The sequence below is a fragment of the Vombatus ursinus genome, unplaced genomic scaffold, assembly GCF_900497805.2.
Source record: "Vombatus ursinus unplaced genomic scaffold, bare-nosed wombat genome assembly UNPS02009824.1, whole genome shotgun sequence".
NCBI classification, from domain to species: domain Eukaryota; kingdom Metazoa; phylum Chordata; class Mammalia; order Diprotodontia; family Vombatidae; genus Vombatus; species Vombatus ursinus.
Genome location: NW_020949602.1, coordinates 9,345,827 through 9,373,601, shown reverse-complemented (window position 1 = coordinate 9,373,601; position 27,775 = coordinate 9,345,827). Strand labels below are relative to the sequence as shown.

At 47.6% G+C, this 27,775-nt stretch overlaps 1 protein-coding gene across 8 annotated transcripts in view; it reads left to right on the top strand.

Annotated features, from left to right (window-relative positions):
- The window catches only part of KANK4 (KN motif and ankyrin repeat domains 4), a 104,020-nt gene that overhangs the window by 50,567 nt on the left and 25,678 nt on the right, over nt 1-27,775 (top strand). For 4 of the 8 annotated variants that reach the window (XM_027852739.1, XM_027852742.1, XM_027852737.1 and 1 more), the window contains 2 exons: nt 19,848-19,934; nt 24,985-26,772. In XM_027852739.1, coding sequence (XP_027708540.1) covers nt 19,919-19,934; nt 24,985-26,772 — 1,804 coding nt within the window. In that variant the 5' untranslated portion in view covers nt 19,848-19,918. Of the gene's footprint in view, nt 1-4,998; nt 5,128-6,045; nt 6,251-19,793; nt 19,935-24,984; nt 26,773-27,775 lie in introns of those variants that run through there. The other 4 variants (XM_027852741.1, XM_027852738.1, XM_027852743.1 and 1 more) reach the window with 3 other exon arrangements.

The window sequence follows — 27,775 nt, the reverse complement described above, 5'->3', positions numbered from 1 at the left end:
TCTAAGGTCCATTCAAGATCTGACATTCTCTGTTCTAAGGACCCTTCGAGATCTGATATTCTGTGTTCTAAGGTCCCTCTCAACTTAGACATCCGATGTTCTAAGGACCCTTCAAGATCTGACGTGCTATGTTCTAAGGTCCTTTTAAGATCTAGCATTCTATCCTTCCCAGCTCTAAGATTCCATGACCTGTGTTCCTTCAGGAAGACAGATTTTACAGACAAGCGTTCAGTGAAAACTGAAGTATTTTTTCTTTTTTCCTGTTCTTAGCTCTCATGAACCTTCCTCCTCCCCACTACGCTCTTATCTACTGGGCCTCAACAATGGGATGTCCCTGCCCCCGACGTGAGTGGGAAATCTGGAGACTCTGATTCTCTGAAGATCGAGGGAGCCCCTTGAAGAGTTGCAGCAGAAAAGATGCTGAGAGTTAAGGGCCCTCGGTCACACCTCTGTCCATATGCTGGGCATAGCAGGGCATGTTGGCAGCTATCTCCCCTTTGCGTACAGTGAGAGTGAGGCAGCACAGATTAGAAGAATGAGCCCTAATCTGGAACTCAGGATGTTGAGGTTTTGGTCCTGCAACAAGCTGGCCAGGAAAGTCACTTCTACTCTCTGGGTCTCAGTTTCCTGATTTGTAAAAAAAAAGGGGGGGGGGAATCAGAATCAATGACCCCTGAGTTCCCTTCTGGAGCTCTGATTCTGAGGGAGGACAGAGGGAGCCTGGACACACACACATCAGGGTGGATGGGCTGCTTAAAGACGGAAGACTGGGACTGAGGAAGATGAGTGTTTTCTTTCAAAGATGGACTTGTTTATTGCTGCAGACAGCTCAGTTTATGAATGAAGAATTCCTCCCCTCTCCAGCTGCACAGTATTTCTGATAGTGGAGGGAATGAATGTAATCATTTCAAATACTTCTGGGAGGCAATTTCTTTCTTAGAGAAATTCAGTTAAAAATGTGTGTGTGTGTGTGTGTGTGTATGAGAGGGCAGAGAGAGAGAGAGGGAGAAAGAGAGAAACAGAGATGGAGAGCACTTTAGTAACTGAAGACTGCACTAAGACTTTTGTGATGTTCCGTATTTTAGTCTTTAGTTTCTTGGTCTGTGAATTGAGGGGTCAGAGCAGATCATCCCTGAGATCCCATCAGGGAAGGAATGGGAAAGAGGAGGAAGGAGAGAAAGAGAGAAAAGAGGAAAAGGCTGAAGGAGGAGAGTAAGAGGGAAGGGGCAAAGGAGAGAGTAGGCCTTTAGACTTCTCACCTAAAATTAAAAAGTGGTGGCTTAGGAGAAAGAGATTGGGAGCCCAAAACCTGGGTTCTCATTCTGCACCTTCCATAAGTAACTGTGCCACTGCTCTGTACTAAGGTTCCTAATTTGGAGGATGTTGGCAATCATGAAACCTGCTTTACAGGGTTTTTTGGTTTTTCTTGAGATCGTGGACTTGGAAACAAACACTCGGAAACACTCGGAAAAGCATGAGTCCTGCAAAGGTGTCAAGTGTAATAAATATAGGTGGCATTTTCCCAAATTGGGGTTCTGCCCTCTATGGCACGTCAGACTCACAGTTGACCATGGTTTTGATTTGGGTTGGAGGAGACTCTGCCAAGAATCCTGACCTCTGGGAAGAACTTCCTGATGGCCAATGGCTGTGAATGGCAGATACATTTTTATTTTTAGTTTTCAATTTTATTTTTATTGATGTCTTTTTGGGCTACATCACCTTCCTTTCCAAAAAACATTTCTCCCTTCTCTTCTACCCAGTGCACCATACCACGTAATAAAGACTATAAAAAGGAGAGCGGGAAGGAATTTAGAAAAACCAACTAAAATATCTTCTGTACTTGCCTGTGTCCAGTATTCCACGCCATAGTCTCTTACCACCAATGAGGTCACTGTATCTTCTCACCTGTTCCCTGGGGCCATGTTTAGTTATGATAATTTCACAGCAGTTCTTTGATTTTGTTAGAATGTAAACTCCCTTCGGGCAGGGACCGTTTTTTGACCTTTCTTTGTATCATTAGCACTTAAAAATAAGCATAGCTGTGTTCAGTGTGAACATGTTCTTTTTTGTGTGTAGTATAAAAAAATTCTGGATCAGGAATAATTTATTCATTGGTTCAATAAACAGCCAGGCAGTGGCAATAGCTAACCGAGAATGCCAGGACCGGAGTCAGGAAGAACTGAGTTCAAAATGGACCTCAGACATCGAGTAGCTGTGTGACCCTGGGCAAGTCACCTAACCTTTGTGTGCCTCAGTTTCCTCATCTGTAAAATGGGGATAATAATAGCAACTCCCTTGCAAATGAGAAAACATTTGTAAAAAGCACTTAGCACAGGTCTTTTTAGTTTTTATATATAAATCTCTTGTAGCATGAAGTGAGGTAATGTGGACTCCAAATGCCACGCCAGGTAGGAGCCAGATTATGTGGGGCTTTAAATGCCGAACAGAGGAGATCGTGTTTTATTCTAGAGGCCACAGGGAGCCGCTGAAGCTTCTTGAGAAGGAAAGACACGTGGTCGACCCTGGGCTCCAGGAATGTTCCTTTGGCAGCTGTATGAGGGATGGATTGGGAGGCAGCAGGGGCGAAGGGTGGGGGGTGGAGGTCGCTGACCAGAGAGACACAATGAGGTGGTTGCACTAAGGGAAGGGGACCTGGGAGGAAGAAGTACAAGCTGTGTTGACAGCACCTGGCACCTGGCTGGGAGGAGTCAAGGGTGACTCCAGCGTCAGTAGCATGGGTGAGTGGAAATGGGGCACTTCCCTGTACAGGGCTCGGGGACTTTGATGGAGGCTGAATATGGAGAAAAGTCAATCCCAGACTTTGAGAATTGGAAGGGACCTCAAGTGTCCAGCTAGTCAGAAGTCCTGGGTTCTAATTCCAGCTCTGTAACTTACTAGCCATGTGGCTGTGGGCAGTTAATTCACTTGTCTTCCCAGGACTCACCTCTCCCATCTATAAAATGTGGGTGTTGGCCAGGTGACCTGTTTCTCCAATTCCCTTTCTCTTTGAGTTGGAGCTTCCATCGTGGTTTTCATTCATGGATCGTTTCAAAGCGGCTTTTAAAAGCATTTGAAAGTGTCTACAAGGCACAGTACTAGACACTGAGGGATGTAAGGATGAAGACGGAGGGACCCTGCCTTGAAGGCGTTTACAGTTTGATAGCAGCAGAGAAGACATTCGCCTAGGCAGGAGTTACAAATCATTCATGTAGATAGGTAAGTTACAAATAAACCAGAGAAGCACAGTGAGTTCGGATGAGACCACTTCCGAGTGGGAGAATCCAAGAAGGCTTTTCAGTTGTGGAACATTTAGGCTGGGACAGATCTTAGAAATGGGCTACTTCCTTCCTCCTTCCATTCAACAAAAGAGGAAACTGAGACCCACAGAGCTGGCAAGGGGCAAAGCTGAGACTTGAACCTAGATTGCGATCTGAGAAGAGGTCAGAGCCTTGGCTATGTAGACAGAAGACTGTCCTATATGTCTCATGATTACTATCTGTGTGAGCTTGGCAGGCTATCATCCCTGACCTTTGTTTCCTCTTCTATAAAATGAGGTTAGATTAGATAGCTTCTGAGGCCCCTTTCATCTCCAGATCTGCATTTCTGAAATGGGAGCATTATTTCACTTATTTATCATAATTATTTCATCAAATGTAAGCCACCTGAGAGCGGAAACTGTCTCGTTCTTTGTCTGTGTTCTCAGCTCCTGGCACATAGTAAGTGCCTAATAAGTGTTTGTTTGCTTGATGTAGTAGGTGCTTAATAAATGCTTGATTGATAGACATAGTAAGATGTATAATAAATTCTTTCTTGATTGCTGAATAAATGAGGGTAGGCATGGATTTATTTTTGTCTTTATATCCCATCACTTAACACAGCACCTGACGTATAGTAATTGTTTGGTAAATTCTTGGTTTAGGGTTAGGCACATAGTAGGTGCTTAATAAATGCTTGATTTATTGACATATTAGGTGCTGAATAAATGCTTTCTTGGTTATTGAATAAATGAGGGCCGGCATGGATTTATTCTTGTCTTTGTATCCCTAGCATTTAACACAGCAGCCTGGCATATAGTAGTTGCTTCATGAGTTCTTGATTTAGGGGTAGGCACATAGTAGGTGTTTAATAAATGCTTGATTGATATAGTAGGTGCATAATAAATACTTTTTTGGAATTGAATGATTGAGGGCAGGCGTGGATTTATTTTTGCCTCTGTATCCTGGGCACCTAACGCAGTGCCTGGCACTTGGTAATATTGATTGTTCATTGAATGGGATATTTGTATATATTTTTTGTATTTGTAGTCTTAGGATATGACGCTCTAGGTCACAGTTCAGCATGCATGATTGAACGCCTGTGTGCCGGGTGTTTGGTGGTGGTGGTGGTGGGGCTGCTCAGGAATGTCTCCATAGCCGTTCCTCATCCATGGGGGCCAGTTGGCCATCCCAGTTTGCTCTCTGTGAACCCCTCCGTACAAATGGCAGACGCACTTTTGACATCTCATGACAAAGGCCCAGAGGTGGAGGTGTAGGGAGGACGTGACACAAGCTGAGACTGGGTCGTGGGGACCCGCCCCAGCTCCACCCCTCCCCCCATTTAGTGGCTGAGTCCTGGGGGGTGGCCAAGGCAAGGCACTTAGCGTAAAGTTCAGGAGACTCCTCTTGCCGAGCCCACGGAAAGGACCCTTAGTGACTCTTCTACCCCCATTGATCATGCCTTGGTTTCCCCGCCTCGTCCCCCAAGGTTCACTAGCAGCGGCTGCTCTGTCCCCTGGACAGCCACCGCCTGTCTCCCCAGCTGCGACTGTCACTTACTTGTAAGGCTGCTGCCGCTTCTGCCAAGAAGACTGAGACTGACAGCCCGAGATGGATGAGTAGCCACACGCACCTCCTTCCCAGTCTCCAGAAATCTCGTCTTCTCCTTGCCTGCCCCCGCCCTCCCTCCAGCCCTGTGTCCTCCAGAAGTCGCTGGGCTGAGCCGCACTTAGGAGCTGTCCCCAGAGGTGAATCAAAAGGCTGACGTGTTCCCTGATTGCAGCAGCTGCATCCTCGCCCTCTGTGTGCCCGGCAGGACTGGACTCCCTGGCTGTCAGCTCCTGGGGATGGCAGAGCGATGGGCAAGCGGCAGGTACGGCCTCCCTGAATTCACGATGCTGTGTTTCCACCGGGCAGGGGGGTTGGAATTCTGAATCCTGCTGGTGACGTCCTGGGATTTCTAACAAAGGCTTGCCCGTTAAGGCACCATTGTCTTTGGGTGGGAAGAAGTTTCTTAAAAAGACCAAGTTGTGTGAGTGAAACTTCTTAACTAATGGACTTCCTTGGAGAGGAAGAACTGGATTAATGAGCCCCGTCATTTGTCCAGGAGGAGTGGAGGAAGGAAGAGCCGCCTTAATGCGTAGTTTATTAGAGAGACCTCAAAGGATGCCACAGCTTTTGATGAGATAGGTAAGGGTGGGGCGCTGAGATTCTGGAGTTCATGGGACCTGGGTTTGAATGCTAGTGAATCATTTTACCACCTTTGAGATACTGGACAAATCGCTTCTTGATCCTGTGATCCTACAGTAATGGCCTTTTCTGGACCTCAGTTTCCTCTTCAGGAAGATGAGATTGGACTAGATAAACAGATAAAGAAATAGATGATGGAGAAGTAGAGCGTTTATTAAGTGTTTGCTGTGTGCCAGGCACTGAGCTGAGTGTTGGGAATGTGCCCTCAAATCACTCATTCTAAGAGGGGAAGATAACTCGTAGGGGAGCTGGAAGGTGAGAAGAGGGAGGTGACGTGAAGATTCCTCCAGCTCGAAGTCTACGATCTTATGATAGATTATTGGCATGTGTCCTAGAAATGGGTCTCTTTCAGTACGTGTTTTCAAGTCTCAATCTGGTTATTGGATTTTAACATTTCCCCGCCTCCTCCAAGGGCTTTGAATCTGGTGGCAAGGAAGGGAGCAAGTATTTGTTAAGCTCCTACGATGTGCCAGGCACTGTGCTAAGCACTTTGACGTATGTTATCTCATTACTGGACAGTGAATTCCTTTTTGATCTCCTTTGAATGTTTGGGGATAGAGTACAAAGGAGTCCAGGATTTGTTGGCCCAGCAAGAGCACCAGTCACTTTGAACAGCCAGGACACACGCTGCTGTTGGCATTCAGAGCCCCGGGGTTTACAGGCAGCATAGCAAAGCAGCCTCCCTGGAAGGAACTCAGTCCCGAGTCGGGGCCACCTGCCTTGGCTGCAGGGAGGAAGGTGAGAAGGTAACCTTTGCTCCATTTCCCTGACCCCCAGCTTCCTTTTCCTCCCCAAGTGTTAAAATCTAGTTGCTGCTGCAATGCAGAAGCTTGTAGGAGCTTGTAGAAAGTGTTGGGACTTAATGAGATTTGTGCTAATGTGGCATTTATTGGAGATGAGTTATCTCCTGGCTTGCTGGCCAGACAGGGCTCAGGATCTTGGTGGGGAATGTTTGGGAAGAGTCTACCTTCAGCACCCTGGGGGTCTGGGGGATGGTCTCTGGCCATCAGGGTTGAACATCATACAATTCTCCACCATCTCCTCAGTGTGTGAGGCACGTGCTTGGGTCCTTGGCACCTGAATTCTTGGGGGAGGGGGTGTGTGTGTGTGTGTGTGTGTGTGTTTGTGTGTGTGTGTGTGTGTGTGTATGGAGGTGGGGGGGAACCTGCCAAAAGTAAATGAGAAACGAGCTTCCTCTTGGCCTGCTCTGTGCACAGGGTGGGGTGACTTGGACTTTTTAAAAAACAAGGGTTGGGGGGGTCGATACTTGGCCTCTGCAGGCAGTAGGCAAAGGGAATAAAAACGCTTCAGCTTTGGTGCAGTACCTGGTCTAATATTTGACTTTGTGGTGTCGGCAGCTCTGAGGATTTTTCAGGGCGTTGAAGCTGTGTTCTAAGCCAGGCTTTCTTTAAAAAAAAAAAATCAAAGATGCTGTTTGTTCTGGCATGCTGCCTGCCTCAGAACAAAATACAGCATTTTTAATAATTGCCTAATAAAGGAAAAAGCATGGAGGGAAAGAAATTGCTGTGGGGGGAGGGGCTGTTTTCTGTAGAGGTTTGCTCTGGGGAGAGGCGGCAGTCTTGGCATGTATATATATACATACATACACATATATATGTACATACATACGTGCATACATATATATTATACACATACACATACACATACACACCAAGGTTTGTAGTGGGACTGTTTTGGAATATGGGGATAATTATAGGGGACCCTCGTCACTTGAGGCAGAGTTCATAGTCCTAATAGCGGAGTTTGATGCATTCCCTTGCTGCCCTCCAGTGACCACTGAGTGGACCGCAGCTGAGTAGGGGGTCTCAAAGCCCACTCCTGCACAAATGATGGAAACAAGGCTGATGGCCAGCGTTCATTTCTAGGAAGCGTCTTGTGAGTGCAGTAGAACCCGAGATGATCTGCTGTACGGGGACATATGGAAAATGCATGGTCTGAACGTGCAGGTTTACTGGGAAATGGGGTAAGAATAATGCCAGCAGTTTCTGTGAAAGGCCAGGACTATGCACATAGTCTTGGAGTCAGGAAGACCTCAGACACTTACTGCTGTGTAACCCTGGGCAAATTACTCGACCTCTGTCTGCCTCAGTTTCCTCAACTGTAAAATGGGAATAACCACAGCACCTACTTTCCATTGTTGTCGTGAGTATCAAAGGAGATAATTGTGGGCTGCTTAGCTCAGTGCCTGGCACATAGTTAAGACTTAATAAAGATTTATTCCCTTTCTCCCTTCCCTCAGGCAGATCTGTCTCTGACACTTACTGTGTGACCCTGGGCAAGTTACTTCACCCTGTTTGCCTCAGTTTCTTCATCTGTAAAATGAGCTGAAGAAGGAAATGGCAAACCACTCCAATATCAGTTGCCAAGAAAACCCAAAATGGGGTCATGGAGAGTCAGACATGACTGAAATGACTGAATAGCAATAGTACAATCTGGTCTAACCCACCTCCTCATGAGGAAACAGGTCCAGAGAGACTTGTCCAAGGTTCTATGGGTGCTAAGTTATACAGTCAGAATTTGAATTTGGGTCCTCTGGCACAAAGTCCCATGCTGTGAGACATCTCGGCATAGTGGCTAGGGAGCTGACCAAAAAGTAAAGAAGAGGTTGGTTCAGATTATGCCTCAGAAATGTATCAGCCATGTGACCCTGGGGGAATCACTTAAACTCTCAGTGCTCCTGGCCACTCCCTGTGACTCCCAGATACTGAGAAGGTTCTGAGCTGCACCAGTAGAGGGATTTTCCTCACCTGGGAGTTCCTTTGGCCAGTGAAATCTCTGGTCTAGTCCTAATCACCTCCTGCCCCCTTCCCCACCATGGGTGATTGACGGTATGGCCAATGGGAGAGGAGAGTGTTCTGAAATGGAGCAGAAGGTCAAGGTCAGCATTCAGCCTCTCCCCCAGCTCTTGGCCCTGCCCAGCTCTGTGGAAAGGGCCATGTTACTGGCAGCTGGCTCCATGCCCTCCCTGTGAGGGGATATGCCCTATCTTTACTTGGCGCTGTAAGACGCTACATACATTGTCCCATCTGGTCCTCTAACCTGGCCTTAGTGGTAGGTACTTCACACTGTCTATCCATTCTATAGATGAGGAAATTGAGGCTCAGACTTTAAACCCAAGGCCATAAGGCAAGTAGTAGAGTTGAGATGAGAGCCTGGGTCTTAGCATTCTCTATTCGGTTCTCATTCTGCTGCCTCAGTAGAATGTGAGCTCCCCGAGGGCTGTTCACTGGAGCCAGTTCATCCTGTCGATAGCTTGTTTGTACCTAGTTTGCCTGTCATCCTTCCTACTGGACTGGGAGCTCCTGCAGGGATGTGACTGGCTTCTTCCTTTCTTTGTATCCCCAGCTCTTAGTGCAGGGCCTAGCACACAGTAGGTGCTTCATAAATGTATATTGCCTGAGGCGCCTTTTCAGTCTTTACACCTTGCTGTGCACATACTAAGGGCTTAACAGATGTTTGCATCTCGAGTGGAGCTGAATTAAATGAGGTTGGCACGGAGCTGAGTTTTGAGGGAAGTTCAGGATTCGAAGAGGCAGAGGTCAGGAGGGAGGGCATTCTAGGCATGGAAGATGGCCTTGGCATCTCTACCTAGTCTCCTTCAAAACCTCCTTGTAAAAGAAAAAATGAAAAATTCCCACCTGGATGCATCACTCCTAGTCAGATGTTAATTATTAATTATTAAAGATAATCAGTTCTGCAAAATATCCTGTAGAACAAAGGTGTGGTGATGTCTGTCCTTCCATGAGTAAGAAAATAATGGTAACGGTGGGAAGTTATAAGAAGAAGCCTTAATATTCTCCTCCCAGGCTCTACCAGAGGCACGGAAACATTGATTTGCCTTCCAGCGGCCGGGGTGAGCTATGAGCTGTTTCTCCATCATGGGTGGCTGCCATTGGAGCCCAGTGAATGGCTGAGCCTTACTGGAAAGGACAGACTTCTCTTGGGCGCTGCCCACGGGGTCTGTCCTCACTAGAGGCAGGGTGGTACAGTGGGAGGAGGCAGAGGAATGAGCTTCATGGCTACATCTGCTACTGGGTATCTGAGTAACCCTAGTAGAACATAAGCTCCCTGAGGGCAGGGAGGGTCTCATTTTTACCTTAATATCCCCAGTGCCTGGCATGTAGATGTATCATAAGTTTGTTTAGTTGCTAGATTTAAGTTGATCTACTCTTTGGGCCTCAGTTTCCTTCCCTGAAAAATGAAGGGTTTAGACTAAATCCAAGGTTCTTAGCCTGGGATCTTGAACTTGTCTTTCTAATTATTTTGATTACTGCATTTAAATATAATTAGTTTTCCTTGTGTAATCTTGTGCATTTTATTTCATGGATTTAAAAACTTTCTTTGAAGGGCCTGTAGCCTTTGCCAGAGTCTCCCCGGCCTTCCATGAAGAGGTAGCCCTTCTCCTTGCCAAGGCAAACCCACCTACATGCTCGTGTGATCCCATGCTATCCTGTCTTCTGCAGCTGTTTGCTCCCACTCTCCCACTAATGTTCCGTCTCTTCCAGTCTACTGGCTGCCTCCCTGCTGCCTACACACATGCCCGTTTTTCCCTCATCCCCCCAAAGCCCTCATTTGATCCTTGCATTCCTCTGGGTATTGTCCTAGATCTCTGCCTCTCCCCTTCTTGGCTATTTGCAATGCTGTCACAGTCTTCTAAACTCTGTGGCTGGAAATTGAGGAAAGTCCGGCTTCCAATCTCATCATTCAGCTGAAACTGTCCTCTCCCATCCAGGGATCTCTTAATGGCCAAATCGAATGGCCGTTTTCCCCCAACCCTCAACCTTCTTGACCCCACACAGCCTTTGACCCTGTGGATCACCCTGTACTTCTAGACATGCTCTCCTTTCTGGGTTTTATGGCTGCTCTCTTCCTCCTCCTCCTCCGTCTCCCTTGTTGGATTTTCTTTCAGGTCACGCCTATTAACTATAGGTTTTCCCCAGTTCTGTGTGATCTTATCGGCTCCCGTGGATTCAATGATCACTTCTATGCAGATCTGCCTATTGGATGTCCTATAGACATTTCAAATTAAACACATCTAAAACGGAAACATTATCTCCCCCGCCCTACCTCCAAACATTCTGTTCTTACTAACTTTCCTATTACTAATTTTTATTTTTGGTGAATCTCTATTACATAGAGTTTGATTTTTCTAGCCCCATTATTCTTGAGGGCACTACAGTCCTACCCATTGCCCAGATTGGCATCCTTGACTCACCCCATATATTCAGTACGTGACCACATCCTGTCACTCCCCCCTACACGTCCCCTGTTCTCCACAGCCCTCACACCGAGGTGGGTTCTCATCATCCCACACCTGGACTGTTGCAGTAGCTTTCTGGGGGGGGGTCTCTCTATGACAAGGCTCTCCCTACATCAGACTGTCCACCCTCCACTCAGCTGTCAATTTGGTCTTCCTCAAAGGCACTTTTGACCATGTCAGTCAGTATACATTTATTAAGTACCTACTATGTGCCTAAGCACTGGGAATAAAAAAAAAAGGCAGCAAAAGACAGTCCCTGCCCTCAAGGAGCACACAGTCTAGCACCCCCTATTTGATAAACTCCATTGCCTCCCTGTTACCTCTAGGATCAAATGTAGTGTCCCGTGTTTGGCTTTAAGTCTTTCACAACCTGGACCCTTTCTCTCTTCCCAGGCTTCTTACATTTTACTCCCCACCGCATACTCTGTGATCAAACAGTACTGGTTTTCTCAAATGTGGCACACCCATCTACCAGCTGCATGCCTTTTTACTGGCTGTGTCCCAGGCCTGGAACGCTCCCTGTCCTCAACACCACTTCCCAGCTTCCCTGGCTTTCTTCAAGTTTCATCAAAAATCCTGCCTTCTGCTAGCAGGCTTTCCCAGTCCTTCCCCCGGCGCCCACTGCCGGCGCCTTCCCTCAGTGTACCCTGTACATATCCTGCGTGCTCGTGGTGGTTTGCGTGTCCTCTCCCCATTAGAATGTGAGCTTCTTGAGAGAAGTGACTCTCTTTTGCCTTTTTTATCCCTACATGCCTAATAAAATTTTTAATCTATATCTTTTATTTGTATGTCACCAGAATTTCTTTTAGTATTTCTCCTCCCCTTTTCTTCCAGAGTCATCCATGTAACAAATATTTTCAAATAAAATAAAAAGAGGAAAAAATGGGGGAAAATCAGCCAAGTCGATGAAGACATCAATAAAGTCCGACAGCACATGCAGTATTCTACACGTGTGATCCTCCCGCCTCTTCAAAGGAGCAAGGGGAAGGGTCTCTCAGAGCTCTTCTTTGGGGCCCTGCTTCTTCTCTGTAATTTTGCAACATTCCCTTTTTCTCGTTTGGTGGTGGTTCTTTCCCTTTCCTTGTCTGCAGGCATTGTGTAGAATGTTGTTTCCCTGCTTCACTTTGCATCAGTTGGTGTCAGCCTTCCCATGCTTCTCTGCATTCGTCACATTTGTCATTTCTGGTGGCACAGTAATATTCCATTACATTCACGTGCCAGGGTTTGTTTAGCCATCCTGCAACTGATGGGCCTCTACTTTGTTTCTGGTTCTTTGCTGTCATAAAAAGTGCTGCTACAAATATTATCGTTTATATAGGGGCTTTTCTTCTTATCAGTGACTGTGTGTGTGTGTTGGGGGGGCGGGAGGTAGGGAAGGAGGGAGGGGGAGAGAGAGAGAGAGGGGGGGGGGGAAGGAGAGGGAGAGAGACGGAAGGAGAGGGAGAGAGAGAAAAGAAAAGAGGAGAGAAGAAGGGGGGGAGGGAGACTTTTGATGAGGTGATGGCGCAGCAGGAAGGCAGATGTTCTTGTATTGAAATTTGACGCTCTTGTCCACCGTAAAGAGGAGGAGCCCCACGATCATGCCGAGTGAGGACTGGTTGAAGTCGAAGACTTAGGGGGAACATCATTGCCATCATGCCCCTTAACTCTGGGTTTTCCCCAAGTACTGTTCAATCTTCTACACTCTCTTCATCACTCTATCATCCCATATGGGTTTAATTATAACCCTTTGGCAAATGACTCCCAAGTCTAGGTTTCCAGCCACAGTTGGACCTATACATTCGGTCCCACATCACCACCTGCCTTTTGGACGTCTAAAACTGGCCGTCACGTAGACGTTTCAAGATCAACATGTCGAAAGCAAAACTGATTATCCTTTTCCCAGAGCACTCCCCTATGAAGCCCAGGAGAGGTAGCTTTGGGGCTCCATGTGGGAAAGGCATTTATCGCAGGACATTTGGGGTACAAACTTGGCCATTTGGGGAGGGTTAGAACTGGGCAGCTCCCAGAGAGACATTTCTGCTGGGCCCACACTCAGACATGTGGCATTAAAGGGGCTCAGTTAACACCTCTCCCAGTCTGGCTGGGTACCCTGACCAGCTCTCACGGCTACAGAACTTAGGTAGGAGAGAGCAAAGGAGAATGGACAGGTGTGGGGGCCAGGTTTAAGCGCTAAGGAACTTTGTCAGCTGAAAACTGTTTTTGTGATGAAATGAATACTAGAGGACTTGAGTTCAAATCTTGGCATTGCAAGGACTTTGGTGCCTTATTTAGTAGTTAGATGGCATAGTGGATAGAGTGTTGGCCTTGGAGGAAAGACCTGAGTTCGAATTGTGTCTCATACAGCAGAAACTAATATTGTCATCCTGGGCAAGTAATTTAACTTGTACCAGCTTCAATTTTGCTATCTGTAAAATGGGGGCAACAGCCTCAGTTTTGCCATCTGTAACATGGGGGTGATAATCATATAGAGTTATTGTGAGGACAATATATAAAGTGCTTTATAGACTTTAAAATGCCGCGTAAATGCTAGCCATTATTATTATTTGTAATATGAAGTGGTTGGACAAGATGATTTCTTAGTTTTCTTCTGTGATCCAATGACCTTCTTCTCATTTCTCACTTTGACTCGTCAGGGAAGGCAGGTAATCAAGCATGTTGTAAACCTTAAAGTGTGATAGAAATAGGAATTATTGTTATTATTGTTATTGTTATTATTATTATTATTATTATTATTATTACTGGTCTAGTGCTGATTGTAGGGCTTTATGTCCAGCAGATACTCACTAAATAGTGACTGAGTGGGTACATAAATCATGTAGTTATTAATTTGTTCAGCCAGCATTTATGCAAAACTCTGCTGGATACTGTAGATACAAAGACAGTGATGACCGAGGCTCTGTTTACTGATAACCCATACCTATCAGCTGAGTAAAGATTTATTACCTTGCTTCAAGTAATGCTTAGCCTGGTGCTCATGTAAAAGGATTTTGTGCAGGCCATCTAGCCCAACCCCTTCATCTTATAGATGTGGAAACTGAGGGCTGCAGAGGGGTAAGTGACCTGTACAAGGTCACCAAGGTAGTAACTAGTAGAGTTGGGGCTTTTTAAAAAATTAATGTTTTTTCAGTTATGAAGCATTTTTTGTCTTTCTCTTATACTCCCTCTCCTAGGGAAAAAAAAAAAGAAAAAGAAAACACTTGTAACAAATAAATATTGTCAAGGAAAACAAATTCCCCTTTTGGCTGCATTCAAAAACATGTGTCTTCCGCATGTATGCCCTTCTCTCTGTCAGGAGGGGGCTGGTATTTTTCCTCATTGATCTTCTGGAATCACCACTGAGTATTGTGGTGTCAGAATTTTGAAGTCTTTCAAAACTGTTCCGATATAAGATACCTTACATTTTCTTCTATTTTTCAGTCTTTTGACCTTGTTTCTCTATTTCTTCTTGTCTCTTAAGTCATTAACTTCTGTTTTGGTTCATTTTAGGGAGTCTTTCATTTGGGTCAAGCACTCCTGTGCTAAGCTGTTCATTCTCTTTCCAGGCACCTCCTCCACAGCTCTCATTTCTTTTCCAATTCTTTCTTGTAAGTTGCATTTCATTTACAATATCATTTTAAGTCTTTTCCTTTAAACACTTGCATCTTTTCTTCTAGGAATTTTTTTTTCAGGCTGTGTATTTCTTAGGTTCTTGGCTCATAGGTATTTTGGAGTGTTCCCTTCTGTGTTTGTACCTTGGGCATCTCTGGCATCAGGACAGAACAGGCTTTATCCATTTTTGTGGACTCATTCTGCTAGTGATCTGCCCAGTGCTATTGGCCTTGCTGAAAGCTCTCAGGGCTGGGTTTGTGATCCAAGCTCCTCTCAGATATGACTCCGCTTTTTTCCTCCTCTTTCTCCTTCCCAGCTGCCATGAGGACTGAGACCAGGATCAGCTCTGAGTGTTGCCACACTCTGGATCCAGCTGGGAGCTCTGGGGGCTGTGTCCATGTTCTTGGCCCCCCCGGGAGACACTCCTCCCACTCTCTCACTGCTTATCTGAGTCTGTGACCCCAGCTTTTTCCTTTTCTGTAGCGCCTGCTCTGGGCATTTGGTTACAGGACAAATTCATTATCTTGGGCTGGAAAGGCCCATAATTCCTCCTTTGACTTCCTAGACACTGCATCATTGGGCATTTGTTGGGGGAACGGAGCTGTCCTGGGTCCTTTGACTCCACCATCTTGGCCCAGTCTCCCAGAACTGAGATTTTAAACCAAGAGCTCTGACTGTGAAATAGCATGATGTAGTCAAAAGGGCACTGACCCTGGAGTCACAGAACCTGGGTTCAAATCCTGATCACACACTGCCTGTGTGATCTTGGGTAAGTCATGAATCCTCTCCAGGCCTCCTGTAAAGTGAAGGTGTTGGACTTGAATTCTGAGTTGCCTTCTAGATCTAAATCTATGAGTTCCTGACTCCAGATAAAATCTTCTTTTCATGCACCAAATTCTAGAGGGATTTTTTGACCCCACCCACCTTCCCAATGGAACCATGCCATGAGCATTGTTTCTTCCCACCCATTCCTACATTCCATGATCAATCAAAGTGTCCTCGCTGAGGGCTTCACTTTGTCCTTCCTTCTTGTCAGAACCAGTATCTTTCCAGTTGTCTTATCTGGTCTTTGTTTTCCTCTCCTCCTGTTTTCCGTGCAGTCCATCACCTTTCCTTTTCCTTTCCCACCCCTTACACCTCCTGTTTGGCCCACTAGGGTTCAGAAATCATAGATCCAAGAATTTTAGAGTTGGAAAGAACCCGAGTTCAGTAAAATTCCTAAAACAATTCTCCTTCTGCTGGGGAGCCATTGATAGTAAATGTGTCAAGTGCGTGTGCGGTTGCAATAATAAACAGCCAATTTATTGGATGAGCTATGGTGAGAGGGACCTGCACTGAAGTTGTTTATGATTGGGAAGAGAATGGGGAATTGATTTGAACTTTTGGGGAAATTTATGGTCAAAGCTTGAGACACATGAATTCAGCCTCAAGGACAGTGTGAATCATAACCTAAATCTTCTGGCCTCCAAGGTTGGGCTTCTCTGCTTTGATCCTATCAGGTAAAAGTCACCCCAAGCAGAACTGGCTGCTTGCTCTGCAGGACTGATTGTCATTTGGTCTCCATCATGTAACTGATTGAAATATCACTGCCTATTTTGCAGATGCTTGCCTTCTAGCTCTTTAAAAAAAAATGTCCATTTGACTTGTTATTTTCTTACCTGGTTAAACATTTTTCTCACAAAGAGGGCGGTCATCAGGGTAGCTAGGTGGCGCAGCAGATAGAGCACCTGCCTCAGAGTCAGGAGGACCTGAGTTCAAATCTGGCCTCAGACACTTGACACATTAGCTGTATGACCCTGGGCAAGTCAATTAACCCCATGGCCTAGCCACACACAAAAAAAAAAGTGGAAAGAGAGCAGTCATCATTACTGATACTGGTGGAGTTTTCCAGTTAATAGGAATGTTGCCTTTGGGTCACTCCAGTTTGGTTATCATAAATCAGAGAATCACAGAATATCATACCTGAGAGGGACCTTAGCATCTCGTCCAATTCCCCCATTTTACAGATGAGGAAATTAAGGCCCAGAAAGATGCAGGATACTCAAGATTCCGGAAAGGAGAGTATGGGGGGAGAGAAGAAAGAAGAGAGGGAGGGAGAGAGAGAGAGAGAGAGAGAGAGAGAGAGAGAGAGAGAGAGAGAGAGAGAGACTGACTTTTGATGAGATAAGAGTTCAGATCTTGCCCCTGAGAATAGGTGGGTCACCCCGGCGGGGGGTGCTTAATTTCTCAGTTTTCTAAACCCCTCTGGAAGTCTCTACATTGCAGAGAAGGTACACGGGTAAAAGGCGTTTCCTCACTGGTTAGTTCCCTGTCCCAATAAAATCACAGGACTGTCCTAATTCCTACCTAATACAGTTGTGATAAAATCTTCATCATCCTCATCCTCTTCCTCCTCATTAGCATCCTGTAATTCAGTTACTGAATTATCGGCATAGAACCATCCTAGGCACCACAGCAGAGACAAGACAGGCCTAAGAAACTGCCCCGTCCTCACACTCACAATCAGGCGTGAGAGGAGAAGGGGGAAACACCGAGCTGTTAGAGAACAGTATCAGACCCATGGAGCATTGAGGTCCTTGAGGGCAGTGGGAACCCCCAGCCTGGCCTGGGCAAGCACTGAGTGCTAGGGATACAAAGACAAAAAAAGAAAAAAGAAACAATCCCTGCCCTGAAGGAGCTTACATTCTATCAGAGAAGGCCATGAATATGTACAAGTATATGCAGAATAAAATACCAAGTTATGAAATCTTGGCTAGGGAGGGAGGGCACTGGCAGGTGGGGGCGCATTCGACATGGAGTACAGGCCCTTTCTGGTCCTGATGGCCCCTCTGTGGCCACTCTCCATGTCATCAATGTCCTTCACAAACTGTGGTGCCCAGAACTAAGCCTGGATCTACAGATGAGGTCTGAGAGGGGCAGATCACCTCCCTGGCCGATTGCCTCCCTGTTCCCAGAGGCCTCACTTTATGCAGCCCAAGGTTGCATGTGACTTTTTGGTTCTCAATGGGCCTTCCCAATCCCCTCTGGATGTAATAAATACACAGTATGATATTCCACCTTTGCACCATCCCCACGTGGGAGAGAACAAAGCTGCTATTCTGTGCACATGCCTATAAATTTTTTGGGCTGGGACATAAACTCCTGAGGAAATGAGGTCTCTCAGGAGTCAGATGCAAACACTCAGGCTGTGAGCAGTCCAATGTAGAATCAAGTGGATGCTAGTATAAACTTTGGAGGCTCCTTATCATTCTCAGCCTCCAATAGCATTTCCAAAGCAATGGACATTTAAATTCAGTAGCCTGTGCTTTTTGGATGTTTGCTCTTTGGTTTTTTAAAAGCCCTCTAATCATTAAATTCAACAGTCAGTCAACAAGCATGTATTATCAGTTGATAAACATTTATTAAGTGCCTACTGTGTGCTAGATACCATACTAAATGCAGGTAGGAAGATGGTCCCTGCCCTCAAGAAGCTTACATTCTAACGGGGGAAGAAATGGGAGGGTGGCATGGTGGAGACATTTCTGAAAAGAATGTGAGTTTGTTGGCCCGAACGACCTTCTTAGATGGAGTTTGTAGAAGCAGCCACCCAATTAAAGATTGGAGATAACCTAAGAGAGAAAGCCCAAGAGTTACCTTCCTGACGATGGTGGGTCCTTAGCTGGGACTTGAAAGAAGGAGAAAATTCTAGACAAGGGGATGTAGGGGGACAGCACGTGAAAATGTCTGGAGTTGGCAGATGGAGTGTCTTGTTTGAGGAAAGGCCAGGAGGCTGGTGTCACTGGATCAGATTATGTGGGGATAGGGAGGGGGCATGTAAGGTTTAGTAAGAAGACTAGAAAGGAGGTCAGACGTGGGCTAGGAGAATCAAGGTGGCAGCCGGGTGGAAGGTGATTTGGAATGGTGGGAGGCTTCAAGTACGGAGGGAGACCAAGCATCCAGAAGGCTTTTGCAGTAGTCCAGGCTAGACACGAGGGCCTGGAATAGGGTCACCACCTCTTGGTTATTGAAGGGAATATGGGCTGAGATGGGATGGGAGAGATCTTCCTGGCCAGTTCTAAACCTCCTCATCCCTCTCCCACTGAACCATGGACTCTACCCCCCTGGGCCTGCCCTAGGCTCCCACAGGGGAGCTCTCTCACCTTGTCTGGCCTAGAATTAGTTGTCCATGTCACTTCAAGGCTACTTCCAAGCCATGTCACCATGCCATATCCCTTGTTCCTTTCTCTGGCTTACTTTATGTATTTTCCTTCACTATTAGAATGGTTGCTCCTTGAGGGCAGGGATTGTCTTGCTTTCTTGTATTATTATATCACCCATGCTTGGCATTGTGCCAAGTAGTAGTAAGTGCTGAATTAATGGGGAAAGGAATAAACATTTATTAAGTGATTACTATGTGCCAGGCACATAGTGCTAAGCGCTTTTTACAAATATTATCTCATTTGATCCTCACAGCAACCCTGGGAGGGAGGTGCTATGATTATCCTCATTTTATGGTTGAAGGAAACTGAGGCAAACAGAGGTTAAGTGACTTGCTCAGGGTCACACAGCTAGTAAGCTACTGAGGTCAGATTTGAATTCAGGTCTTCCTGACTCCAGGCATATTGCTCTATCCACTGAGCCACCAGCTGCCTTTTTATCATTCATTCATTTGTGTTGTGGACATAGAAATGACTAGATTTGACTACTGATTAGATGTGTGGAGGATGGGTCAGTGTGAGGCGTCAAGGATGATGCTAAAGTGGTAAATCTGTAGCTGAGTTGAGTTGAAGGATGATCAACTGTAACAGAGAAATTTCAACGAATGTTGGGTTTGGGGGAAAGACATTGTTTTGAACATGTTGAATTTTTAGATCTCTGTAGGATTTCTCATTAATAAGAGATGAGTACAGGAATTGTTGTGCAGCACCCATGTCTTTGCACAAGTGGTCTCTCCTGTCTGCCCTCCCTTCTTGAATACGCCTCTTGAAATCCTCAGCTTCCTTGAAGACATAAGTCAAGTGCCATCTCCCACACAAGGTCAATCCAGATCTCCCTACTTCTACAGGTATTTTTAACTCCCTCTCCCTTTGAAATGACTTTGATTTTTTTTTTTTACAAGTACTATGCATATACTTAGATGTATGCACGTTGGGTCTCCCCAGTGGATCGTAAGCTCCTTGAGGGCAGGGACTGTTTTATTTTCATCTTTGTATCCCCAGTGGCAGGCACACAGTAAGCACTTAATAAATGCTTATTGAATTGAACATCTCATTTATTTTGCACCCTCTCATTGCTCAACACGACGCATCGTTGGTAGGAGGTTGGGTGTTGGATGAGTTGAATGGAGTCCCTCAAGGGAGGACTTCAAGGTCAATGCCTGTAGGCCTTCCAAGGAGACTGGCCGCCTCTCACTTCTCTGCACTTTTGTGTTTCCCCAGTGCCAAGCAGGACCCAAATAACCAGACATCGGCCTCATCTCTTGTTGCTTACAGAGCTTGGTGACCACGCCCCGTTGATTCAGCCGACGAAGTGACTGAGAGGCTGCCCTTTGAAGCCCCCGAAGATGGAGAAGACGGATGGTAGGCAGTTATTTTCTCGTTGAACTCAAGGACGGTGCTCACATGCCATTGGAAGTTCTCTGGCTTACGGTGAATGTGTGGGGTCATCTCAGGGTGACCAGCGCTCTCCAGCTCAGTCTCCATCATCGGGTACTGGCTGTATTCAAAATGGACGTTTCAAGCGCGACTAAGAGCGTTTCAGAGAATGCATGTTTCCTGAGCGTTTTCACAGGCAGCTTAGTACAGCGGGAGGAGCGATAACTTTGGAGTCAGGAAGAGCTGGGTTCACATCCCGCCTCTCCCCTGCAGTCACATAAGTCTCTCTTGGCCTCAGTTTCTTCATCTGCAAAATGAGCAGAATAAGTAGGCTCCAAAGGTCCTTCTAGCTTTAGATCTGCAATCCTCTCTCTTTCTTTCTTTCTTTCTTTTTTTTCTTTTTTCTTTTTTTTTTTTTGCTTTTTGGTGAGGCAGTTGGGGGTTAAGTGACTTGCCCAGGGTCACACAGCTAGTAAGTGTCAAGCGTCTGAGGCCGGATTTGAACTCGGGTCCTCCGACTCCAGAGCTCTGACCACTGTGCCATCTAGCTGCCCTTCAGATCTAGGATCCTGCGTGTGACCTTGGGCAAGTCATGTCCTATGCCTCAGTTTCCTCATTAGTAAAATAAAGGGTTTATAATAGATAGCCTTTGACGTCCCTTCCAACTGTGGAGCTAGAGTCCTCTGTCTTGACTCAGGAACTTGTGACTATTAGAGCTAGAAAGAACCTTAGAAATAATTTAAGCCAACCCCTTCGTTTGGGGGCAGCTAGGTGGTGCACTGGATAGAACACTGAGCTTGGAGTCAGGAAGACTCCTCTTCCTGAGTACAAATCTGGCCTCAGACGCTTCCTAGCTGTGTGACCCTGGGCAAGTCGCTTCACCCGGATTGCCTCAGTTTCCTCATTTGTAAAATGAGCTGGAGAAGGAAATGGCAAACTACTCTAGTATCTTTGCCAAGAAAACCCCAAATGTGTGATCCTGGGCAAGTCACTTAACCCTGTTTGCCTCAGTTTCCTCATCCATAAAAGGAGCAGGAGAAGGAAATGACAAACCACTTGAGTCTCTTTGCCAAGAAAATCCCAAAATGGGGTCCCCAAGAGTTGGACACGGCTGAAAAATGACTCAATCTCAGAAACCTTTCATTTTTCAGGTGAGGAAGCTGTAGCCCAGAGAGGGAAAGGCACTCCTTTGCCCAGTTATTGAGTAGGTGAGTGGTGTTAAAACTGGGCTGTCCTGGCTCCTCGCACAGAGCCCCTTCTGCCCTAAGGTGCTGTCTGCTGAGGAGGGCCTATCCCCCTTCCAGATTAGGAAATGAGAGGAGTTCCCATAATTTTCATTATCTCAGATGGCTTTTCTCCAGCCCTGGCCAGCTGCGGGCCTGCTCTTCTGCCATTTTCCAAAGGCAGTCGGTCACTGTATCTCAAGTGTGCCCCGCACACCTGTGGCCCAGCCCTGAAACATTGCCGGGTCATCCCCTTCCATCTGTCCAGTCGTCTCAGGCTTCTTGAGCTCTGCGGCCTCAGGTTTTCCGAGGGTGTCTGGGCCTGCCTGGGGAAAGGCCGCATCTCTCCTCTGTTCCTTGAATTTCTCATCTTCCCTTTTGGACAGATGAGGACAAGGGATTAAAAGTTCCAGTCTCTCTCGGCTTCTTCCAGAAAGAGACTTAATTCACTTTCAATTTGATTTTTTTTTTTTTTGCTTCCTCTCCAGCGTCTGCTCTTTAGATCAGTTTTGGGTAAATCTCTAAATCCTTCCTCCTCTTCTCCCTCCAATTCAAGGCCTCTTGGGTCTGGCCTCTTCTACCCTTGTGGCTATTTCCTCCTCAGAATCTGTGTTACCATCATCCCCCTTCAGGTCCGCTATCCCAGTGTGATTCCATCATAGTCGTAGCTTGAGAGCTGAGAGACCACAGAGGTCAAGCCCTTCATTTTGCAGAAGGTCAGGATTTGAACCCAGGCCTTTTGGCCCCACATCCACTGCCCTTGCACTGCAGGGAGGCCAGTAGGGTTGGGTTGTAGGCTGGGGGGAGGGGCTGATGTGTAAGGAGACCAGGAGAGGGAAGGGCTGGGCTCTGAAGGTCTTTGAGCACCAAGCAGAGGGTTTATGTGCTCCTGCATGTAAGAGGGTGATATGATTGGGCCTAGGTTTGAATAAGATCTCTTTGGCTGCTGTGTGGGTAATAGATTGGTAAACCAATTAGAAGGTCATTGCAATGGGATTAATGCTTCATCAGGATTGAATATGTACAAGGCCTTACAACACGTCTGACCAGACCCATTATTCATTTGGGGTGTGGGAATTCAGGATTCTAGCAAGGGTTTAGGAAAGTATGAGCTAATACCATAGCTGGGTGACTGCTTTCGAGAAAATAAAAATAAAATAAAAATGCCCTAGAGGCAGAGCATATATTAAACCCATATTTCTGACTTCTCATTCCAGTGAAGGCCTCTTGCTTTCCACGTTTTTCTCATGGGTAAATTTGCCTTTGAATTGGCTCTCTTTATTTTTTTTAATATCATAGATATATTCATGTTTCTGCCCTTCTCTCCGAGGTCTTGGGAGTAATCAGGGCCATTTCATCAAACTGAGGCCGTAAGAGATACATAACACCATTTCCCCTTTAGTTGAGTCTCTGCCATCTGGGTCAGAAACTGGTCCTCTCTAACTTCTGACTCCTTATTTGGGCTCTGTTTGTCAATCCCATGACTTCTGGGTAGAGTGAGCTCTCCGAGAGTACAGTATGGCGTGATGATGAAAGTAGGGAGCTGGCCGGAGGTAGGCCTGGCACACTGTCAAGGACTAGATTCAGAGTCAAAAGATCTGAGTTTGACTCAGTTAGGTGACCTTGGGCCAAGAATTTGATCTCTCTGGTCTTCGGTTTCACAAGTGATAAAATGAGGGATTTGGAGGAGATGATCCCTAAGGGTGGCTTGTAGATCTACATCCATGGAAGAATACTCTTTAGTTTATTTTGACTCTCCCTGGGGAAGCCATAGGGCCAGGAGGGTTGTTCAAGGTCATTGCATCCAATTCCCATTTTATGAGACTGAAATCCAGATAGGTGAAATCACTTGTGCAAAGTCCCACAGGGGCTAATGGCAAAGCTAGGATTTAAACCAAGGCCCCAACTGCCAACCCAGCCCTGTTTCCACTCTTCCGTGCTGCCTGGGCTAGTGCTGGACACTGCGCCCTCAGGACCAGCCTAGCTAATGTGGGAGAAGCTCCTTGAACGGTTGGTTGATTATTTTTGACCACAGAAGCTCTCAAAGATTTCAAGTTGTAGAGGATTTGTCTCTCTTAAGGATACGGTAGAAAAGACCACATTAGTCTATTGTCATGAGATTTTTGAAAGCGAAGGCAGGAACGTGGCCCCCGAGCCCATCCTCCACAGGACACGCACTGCAGGCCAGTTTTCCTGTTCAGGTGATGGTGAGTGAGCACTGAATTCTTTGTACTTGAGGGGTCCTGCCTTTTTTCAAACAACACCTGTTTTCAAGGTGGCCACCTGGGGCTCAGGATGGACAGCCTCTGGCTGGGGACCAGAGAGAAGTCAACTGGCCCACGTCAAGCTATGTCATGGCTGGACGAGAATGTGTTTTTTGGATTTGATCTGTAATTACTTTGGAGTGAGGTGCTGTCCTGCGGCCATGCAGATGGGCAAATGCCCTGCAGTTTGGGGTCTTAGAGCGTGGCCTGACGCCCTCTGAAGTTAGTGCCTTCTCCAGGGTCAAATATCCAGTATTTGTCAGAGCAGGATCCATTATGTCACACTGTGTCTCAGCCTTCTATAAAATAACTGGTATCATCATTAATTAATATACATGTTTATGTTATCACTCCTTTAAAAAAAAACAACTGGGGGTGGCTAGGTGGCGCAGTGGATAGAGCACCGGCCCTGGAATCAGGAGGACCTGAGTTCAAATCCAGCCTCAGACACATAACACTTACTAGCTGTGTGACTCTGGTCAAGTCACTTAACCCTGATTGCCTCATGCCAAAACAAACAAACAAACAAACAACCAAAACAACTAATGCTAGTAGACGTGTCCAAGCTACTGTTCCTTCCTGGCACCTATACCAGCAGAGCCGATGCCAGGCCCTGTCTGGCTGGAGAGAATCGCTATGTGCTAGCAGAGGACGGTCATCTCAGGATAAGCCCAGTGGAGTCCCAAGAGCCCCGTGGCCAGAGACGGTTGGCCGCCAGGCGGCGATTTTTTTTTAGCCATAGAAGCTCACAAAGACCTCACTAAGGCTCTTCTCTCCATCACCAGCTACTTTAATCATATATTTAATCATGAAATATGGCCTGTGATTGTATTAGTGAAGGAAGCTCCCAGTGAGGATTCTCCCTCTACCACTGCAGAGTTGCACTTTGGCCACATTTTATGGTATTGGAGGTATCGGAAGGGGTCTGGAGAAAAAAGAAGGGGGAGTAAGTAGGGGCTGTTCCTCAGTCTGGTTAGTTCTCTCTTGTGCTCTTAGCCACTGAAGAAAGCCCAGACCATAACATTATAGATCACTGAAATCTCAGGGCTCAGCGAGATTAGCTGGGCTTTATTTGACTAATGCAGGGCTTTATTTTTTTGGATGCTCAGACAAATTTGTGGCTCAACCTTTGAAACCTCCCATTTGCATAATTGCCAATTAAGTGGCCCAGTTTGGCAAATTCTGGGCTATCTGCGCACGGCAGTTACATGAGTCAAGCCCGGCAGCAAAACGAGACAGTTTTCTTGCTTCTCTGTGGCTTATCTCCAGGCAGATACCTCTGTGGCCTTTCCGGTGATATACTGCAAATGGGGAGCTATTCCCTCTCCCCCGTCCTTGCAGATTCTGCCTAAGTATAAATTGATTTAATAAGGCAGCGTCTCCAGGAAGCCAAAAAGACCATAAGCATTTCAGCATGTTTTAGATGCTGGCGAGTTTTGAAGGAGACACAAGATAGTGTCGGGAGGTAGGATTACACCTCTTGGTCTGTAACTCTTTGGATTTAAAAATAAATAACTGTGTGTGTGTGTGTGTGTTCTTTTTTTCCAGCCAGAGACCAACCATCATCCCAAGGGGATGGAGAAAAAGAGCCTCCGAAAAGCCACCCGTACTCGGTGGAGACGCCGTATGGTTTCCACTTAGATCTGGACTTCCTGAAGTATGTGGATGACATCGAGAAAGGGAATACCATGAAGAGGATTCACATCCGCAGGAAGGCCAAGCAGCCCAAATTCAGTACCCTGCCTCGGAACTTCAGTCTCCCCGACAGCGGCGCCAGGCCCCACGCAGCCCCACCCCACCAGACCTGGACCTCTTCGTTCTCGGGCCTGTCCACAAAGGGGTCAGAGGAAGCCCCTGGTGATTCCACTCAGCCCGTGGCTGGCGGCGGTGAGATCAGCTACAGGAAGAGAGTGCTACTGGCCGAGACCATCCGCCAAGTGGAGGCCACCCCGCCTTCGGAGGCTGAGCTCGATGGCGGGAGAGGGCGGCCCCAGCTGCTGAGGGCTTCCAGCATGCCAGCGACCCTGCTGCAGCACAAGTTCTCGGACGAGCTGAGCCTCGGTTCCACCCTCCCCGAGCCCCCTCCCCTCCTGCAGCCCCCGGACGAGGGTGGTTTCTCGGACGGTGCCTTTGGCCCCGCGGAGGGATTTTCAGATCCCCACGGCTCCAGCCCACGAGCATCCACTCAGCCTCCGGTGAAGGAGCTGGCAGGCCTGGTGCCGGTAGTTCCTGACCTCATCCAGGACAGGCCTGAGCATCGGGACCAGGGAGAGGAGCTGCAGAACCACAGTTGTCTCCCGGGCCAGTCTTCCTTTCCCCAGGATCTGCCTGTGGTTTTGGAGAGCACGGAGGAAGAGCTGAAGGTATCAGAAGTTGAGTCGGCGGCCACACCTGGGACCCCTACCCCGAGCCCTCCGCCTCTTCCGTCTCCCATCCCAGAAAATGAATTCCCCCCTGAAATAGAACTGAACATCAGTGAAATCCCACCTCCGCCTCCCGTGGAAATGGATGTCAGAAGTATTGGGATCAGGGTGACCGAAGAGAGCTTAGGTCTTGAGCCTTGGCGCTCAGACGCCGTGGGAGCCCGTCGTGTGTCTGCCCTCCAGCAGCGGCTTGTCGTCCTGGAAGGAGAACTGTCTAAGAGAACGGAGGAGCTAGAGAGGGTCAGGGTGGTCCTTCAGCAGCAAGGGGATGAGATGAGGAACAAAGAGCTAAGCATTCAGAAACTCGTGGGCACCGTAGCTCAGCTGGAAAACCAGCTCAGCCATAGAAATGCCAAAGACACCCATAACGATGCCTGCGTGAACACTGACCCTGTCAGCGAGGCATGTGACAAGGGCGTCCTGGTCAATCTGCCTGTCATAGTGGAAGCCAGCCCGTCAGTCACCCCCGGGCAAGGGTCACCGCTCCAGCTCCTTCCACGGGAGCCGGATGCCTCCCCCCCCAACCCCCACCACAGCTATCTCTCCACTGAGCTCAAGATCGAGGAACGGGGCCCTGATGAGGGGAGCGCCGAGGCTGCTGTCGGCGGAGGGGCGGGGGGCTCCCCATCGAGCCTGGGTACCAACGGCTCCTCTCCAGGCACAGAGCAGCGAAGCCCCCCTCCGGACATCACCATTGGCCAGTATGTGAAGAAGATTCAGGAGCTCCTTCACGAGCAGTGGACCTGCCTGGAGCATGGTTACCCCGAGCTGGCCAACGCCATCAAGCAGCCCGCGTCCAAACTCAGCTCCATTCAGAGCCAGCTCGTCAATTCCCTGAACTTGCTGCTGTCTGCCTATTCGGCACAGTCACCGCCAGAGCAGGAGGGCGCTGCCAGCAGACCCCCACCCCCGGGTAAATACTGGCAGGAGCGAGGTGGGTGGGGTGGGTATATATTGGTGAGAAGGGAGGAGAGGGTACCCTCAGCAGATGCCCACCCCGGTTAAGTACTGACACAATGGGGTGGGTGGGGTGGGTATATATTGGCGAGAAGGGAAGAGAGATACCCCCAGCAGATGCCCACCCTGGTTAAATACTGACAGAAAGGGGGTGGGTGGGGTGGGTATATATTGGTGAGAAGGGAGCAGAGGGTACCCTCAGCAGATGCCCACCCCTGGGTAAATACTGGCAGGAGCGGGGTGGGTGGGGTGGGTGAATATTGGTGAGAAGGGAGGAGAGGTGCCCCCAGCAGACGCTCACCCCCGGGTAAATACTGACACAAAGGGGTTGGGTGGGGTGGGTGAATATTGGTGAGAAGGGAGGAGAGGTACCCCCAGCAGATGCCCACCCCGGGTAAATACTGACATAAGGGGGTGGGTGGGGTGGGTATATATTGGTGAGAAGGGAGGAGAGGGTACCCTCAGCAGATGCCCACCCCTGGGTAAATACTGGCAGGAGCGAGGTGGGTGGGGTGGGTGAATATTGGTGAGAAGGGAGGAGAGGTGCCCCCAGCAGACGCTCACCCCCGGGTAAATATTGATAGGAGCAGGGTGGGTGGGGTGGGTGAATATTGGTGAGAAGGGAGGAGAGGTACCCCCAGCAGACTCCCACCCCCAGGTAAATACTGGCAGGAGCAAGGTGGGGTGGGTGAATATTGGTGAGAAGGGAGGAGGGCACCATTTTCCTTTTTCGCGCCAAAGCAGGGGCAAGGAATTTATTCATTGCATGTGACTAGATGAAAAATATTAAAACCTGTCCAGAAATGCAACACGGGATTGAACACAGCCCACCTGGTTTCTGTTTTCAAATCCTCCTCTTCGTGTCCCTGCCCTGATCCCCTGACCAGAGCCATCTCGCCATCAGAGTCGGACGGCAGGGCTTGGATAAGAGTAGAAAGAGAGTGAGTTAGTCACCAGAA